The sequence below is a fragment of the Gavialis gangeticus genome, unplaced genomic scaffold (assembly GCF_001723915.1).
Source record: "Gavialis gangeticus isolate Ggan-Ray unplaced genomic scaffold, GavGan_comp1, whole genome shotgun sequence".
Taxonomy (NCBI): Eukaryota; Metazoa; Chordata; order Crocodylia; family Gavialidae; genus Gavialis; species Gavialis gangeticus.
Genome location: NW_017729023.1, coordinates 1,073,091 through 1,077,813, shown reverse-complemented (window position 1 = coordinate 1,077,813; position 4,723 = coordinate 1,073,091). Strand labels below are relative to the sequence as shown.

The window sequence follows — 4,723 nt, the reverse complement described above, 5'->3', positions numbered from 1 at the left end:
GACCACCTTACTGGGGTCATTTGACCCCAGTGCTCTTCCTGCTATGGCAGGGGGTCGGACTAGATGATCTGCTCAGGTCCCTTCCGACCCTAGAAACTATGAAACAAACTGAACAATATAAATTGTTGTACTCTGAGGGAGGATGCTAGCAAGGGCAGTGGTAAAATTCTTTCCCCTTGCTTTCTAAGTGGTAACCAGGTGTTACTTGGGAATCCCAGTTCTCTTGGGTTTCCCAAAGGAATTCCATCTCAGATTCCAAAAGACCTAAGGACCCTGTGATCTTTAAATTTCAACTAAGTAGTTTCCGTAGGACAGATTTAATTAGCCAACTTAATTATTCTTGTGAAAGACAAAACTTCTAGCTATGTAGCCTCTTCCCATTTCTTTTCCCCATTACTAAGGTTGAATACTTTAAGTCTTTTTTAGCTTTACTGGGCATATGCCTTGAAAGTGTTGCTTTAAAACCTCACACTTAACAATGAAATTGTAAGCTTAAATTTCACTTGTGTATGAAGATACATATTAGCTTGTAATAAGTATCTATCAAACATTCACAATAACTTGTATAAAGAAAACTAAGTCTATTAAAAAAGACCTCCTTACTTCAACATCAGGTTGTAAGGATGCTGTCATCATTGATTCCAACAACAGTTGAGCAAATGTAATGTCCTAAAACAAAAAGAGCTTGTTCTTTCCATTGATCCAAATCTTGGCAGGAAGCAAAGGACCTGCTTCAGTGCCCTCATACAAGATCACATCAATACTTTTAATTTTTTTGTCTTAGTTTGATGGCCAGATGTAGATTAAGAGGGAAAAATGAAATTCTATGACCTTCAGAACAGACATCCCTTGTACTGAATGGAGCCATCTTGAATCCTTTCATGGGGTCCATCCCTCGAGTGAGGACAGCATTAGAATGGCCATAATGTGTGCTTCCAAACCTTGATGTCCCTGCTAGGAAATAGCAACACCTCAACAGAATTGTGAAGTCCAGAAAAAAGTTTAAGTTGAGGGGGGAAAAATGATAATTTAACAGAGAAGAATATTTCAGAATGCTAAAACATTATGAATACAGGAAGTAAAATGCCCCCCCAGCCAATTAAAAGTAAATTTAATTAAGGGCTTAAATCCAGCTGTTTATTAATTTCAAGCAGTGTTTTCTCTATGTGATTAGCATCAGTGCTTTTAATTTATATGTGAAGCCAGAAAGAGTAGGAGTCCAACTGTATGGCTACTGACTAGGTAGTACTGCTTACCTTTCCCAGTCCAGAGGGAGGTAGGAGGGGTTCTGGTTGTAGGCTAGTTTAGCTGAGTACAGCAAAGCTGTGGGGAATGGGACTGGCAGTGGTGAGCAGGGAGCTGAGGGCTGCTGAGTGAGGATATCTAACAGGTAGGCAATATCCCACATCATGGATTCCTAAGGCCTGCTGTATATGTATATGGACCTCATAACCTTTTCTCTGCAATGCAGGGCAAGCCACATTTGTTGACAGTGCAAAGTGGGGAACACAGTGGAAGGGGAACTTGCAGAAATTACTTCTCCCTGAGACGCTTCCTTACCTTAAAGGTTTTACCATGATGAAGGGTAATCTTGGTCCCTCTTTTTCTCTCCCTTTAGAAATCAGCAGCAAGGAGGCCTCATGTCTCTGCAATGGCTATGGGGCCGCATGAAGTCAGTGGGCACTGCCAGGATTTCCCTTGCTGATAGAGGAACCCAGAATTCAACATCAAATGGTGCTTCCAGAGCAGAAGGGATCTTATATAAAAGATGGTGCAGCCCAAGAAAAGCACTGTTTAATGTCCTAGGGTGGGATTCACAAGCACACAGCCCCTACACCTCTTTTCACTTGAAACCATCTGCTTTGACAAACATCTATCCAGAAAGAACACTCTGCTCACAAAATCCTTTGGAGACTCCTCTAATGGAATTTGTCTCCCTCAGAAGACAAGAAGCTATCATCTGTGCAACTCCCTAGACTTCAGTGGGATGCCTCATGCCAGCAGGAGATTCAGGATTGAGTACTTGAATGGCTAGCTAGGAATTTAGCTCCAATCTTTATTTCTGGGAGAAGAATATTCATTCATGTATGACACATCATGTTGGATAATGAAGACAGAGAAAGCAAAAATGCATAATTAAAATTATTCTTCTTTCAAGCAAAAAGCTAAAGGAGATTAAAGTTAAATTGTTATGAAAAAGGTGCCTTACTGGGTCAAGGGCATTGTCATCTGAATTCTAGAAACTCAGCATTCTTAATCAAGATATAGATTTAATGCAGTAATACCAAGCAGGACTGAGTTTTCCAATGGGTTATAAAAATTGTTTCTTTTTGCTTTCCAGTGCTTCAGACTTTGCACTTAGAAACCAGTTTAGATGATCTCAGGACAACAATTAATGCTCTCATTATTCAGTTCAAGAAGTGGTGAATCCCTTTGAGCTGGTGTTCAAGAATACCCATCGTTACAGTAACACACTAGCCATGTACTTTGAGGGCTCTGTTTTCATATGCATTACCTTTTGTTAACAGAGAGAGGTGTCCACACTTCACAGTATTCAGCTCTTCCATTAAGGAAAATATACTGTGTTTCCATCCAGGCTGATTTGCTTGCCATATGTTTTACAGAGGGCCTGACATTTGACCATAGCAAAACTCCTTTTTACTTTTTGTAGAAGACTAATTGATCTTAGTTCTGCACTTTTTTTAACAAGTGACTTGTTTTTCTTGGACAGTTTTTGAGAGCAGGTTTGATATTCAGAATTGCTAAGGCTGATTATCTATTCATCATAATAGGAGTCAGTGACCAAATCTTCTCTATACACTTTGAAAAATCTCAGCCCCGCTCTTGAAGGCCTTGATATTTGCAAAGACTTATACTGTGAATAGTCCATAGACCCATGTGTAAGTCTTTGCTGGATCAAGGTCCAGGGGAGAAATTTTGTTGAACAGGTTCTGGGCTTTTACCCATCGCACAACTACTTTTATATATTTATTTTCTGGAAGAGAACAAAAATGCCTCTACACAGCTAGAGTGCAGTCTTGCAGTCCTTACTGAGTTCAGTCTTGCAGTCATGCTAAGACCAGGCATTGAATAGCGTAATAGCAGACATGGATATTAGAATATATTATTTGATATCAACAGAGGTTTAATACTTTAAAAAATAGTTATTATTCAAATCATTGTTATTATATCAATATTATTTCAAAGCATGATTGTTAATAATTATCAGAGATTTTATAAATGTATCTGACTCTGGCCAGTGCAGTCCAAAATAATGTAGACCTTCAGTAGGATTTGTGTGTGCATGAAAATCTATGTGGTCTTATACAAGGCTAGTGTGAATGGATAGCACACAGTTTGCATCTCAGGGCACATCTACATGTGCACTTTAATGTTCATCAGCTTATTTTAATGTGCATTAAAGCATCATGAAAAACATGCTCTTTAGCTAATGTGCATTAAAATAGGGTAATCCACACTTTTCTAGTACTTCACAATGGAAGTATTAGATTTAATGCACATTATCTAAAATGCATTAACGAATGTATAGATGCACCCACTGGGATGTTCAGATTTACTCAGGCTGGAAATAGGTCTATAGCCACTAGGGTCCATGGGAGTCCTTAGGGTAATAGGAATACTCCAGTGCTGTTTGTAAGGGAAAATGCTTTTGGACTAAAAATCAATTTTTTAAAGGATATTAGGAGACAAAATGCCCGAAGTTGAAAAAAATACAATCAAAACTGTGCTCAGTGAAGCAGTGAAAATCTGCATGCAAATTGCTATTCCAGATTATTAAGCAATGATAGAGCCAGAAAGCAATATGTGTAAGGGCAGGAAATTGGACACACTACAGAGCAAAAAGTAATATTCATTGACCAAGCTGCAGTAAAGGTGATAAAGTGGTATATTATCTTTTGTGGGGGATAGGGGAGGAACAGAAGAATGGGAAGGTTTTGCTCCTGAGGCAGGTGATACAGTTAAGAATTTCAATAATGGAAACCTAAGGCTTCCTTCTTAACTGTAGAGTTAGAATAAGTGGCTTTGTTTTTAAAAGCACCGAACACCCTACAGACTCCACAGGAATTGCAAGATGTCCTTCAGGTTTGAAAATCAGGCCACACAATTAGGCCCTCATCAAAAAGATTTAGGGGATAAATTTTAGGTACACATTGCTGACAGTCTTGGCCCCCAATCCTTACCAGGGTAAGTTCTGGTGACCTAGTAAAATAAATACAGATCTTTCAATAAGCTTCTATTGGTTTTGTTTTCTTAGGCCAAATTCACAGAAGACTGCAAGTTCAGGGAGAGGTTTCAAGAGAACAGCTATAACACATATGCCTCAGCGATTTATAGGACTGAAAAGACTGGGAGAGAGTGGTATGTGGCTTTGAACAAAAGAGGCAAAGCTAAAAGAGGCTGCAGCCCCCGAGTGAAACCCCAGCACATATCCACCCACTTCCTTCCAAGGTTCAAGCAGTCTGAGCAGCCAGAACTTTCTTTCACTGTCACAGTTCCTGAGAAGAAAAAGTCACCTGCCTCCACTCCAGCAAAACCAAAGGTTTCATTGTCTGTGCCTCGGAAAAATCCCAACACTGTCAAATACAGACTCAAGTTCCGCTTTGGATAGCTGTGCACCTGGGCGAGAGTGAGGAACACTTTTCTCAGGAGCTGCTGGGGGGGGGTGTGTGCGTGCGTGCGTGTGTGTGTGTGTGTGTGTGTG

The 4,723-nt window shown here is 39.9% G+C and overlaps 1 protein-coding gene and 1 long non-coding RNA gene across 2 annotated transcripts in view; one reads left to right on the top strand and one right to left on the bottom strand.

The window, feature by feature from the left end:
* Window positions 1–4,716, top strand: part of FGF5 (fibroblast growth factor 5) — a 26,568-nt gene extending 21,852 nt beyond the window's left edge. Inside the window, exon 3 of the mRNA XM_019516733.1 lies at window positions 4,277–4,716. Coding sequence (XP_019372278.1) covers window positions 4,277–4,630 — 354 coding nt within the window. The 3' untranslated portion in view covers window positions 4,631–4,716. The remainder of the gene's footprint in view (window positions 1–4,276) is intronic.
* LOC109297122 overlaps window positions 1–4,723 on the bottom strand; it is a 12,309-nt gene that overhangs the window by 2,061 nt on the left and 5,525 nt on the right. The window lies entirely within an intron of this gene.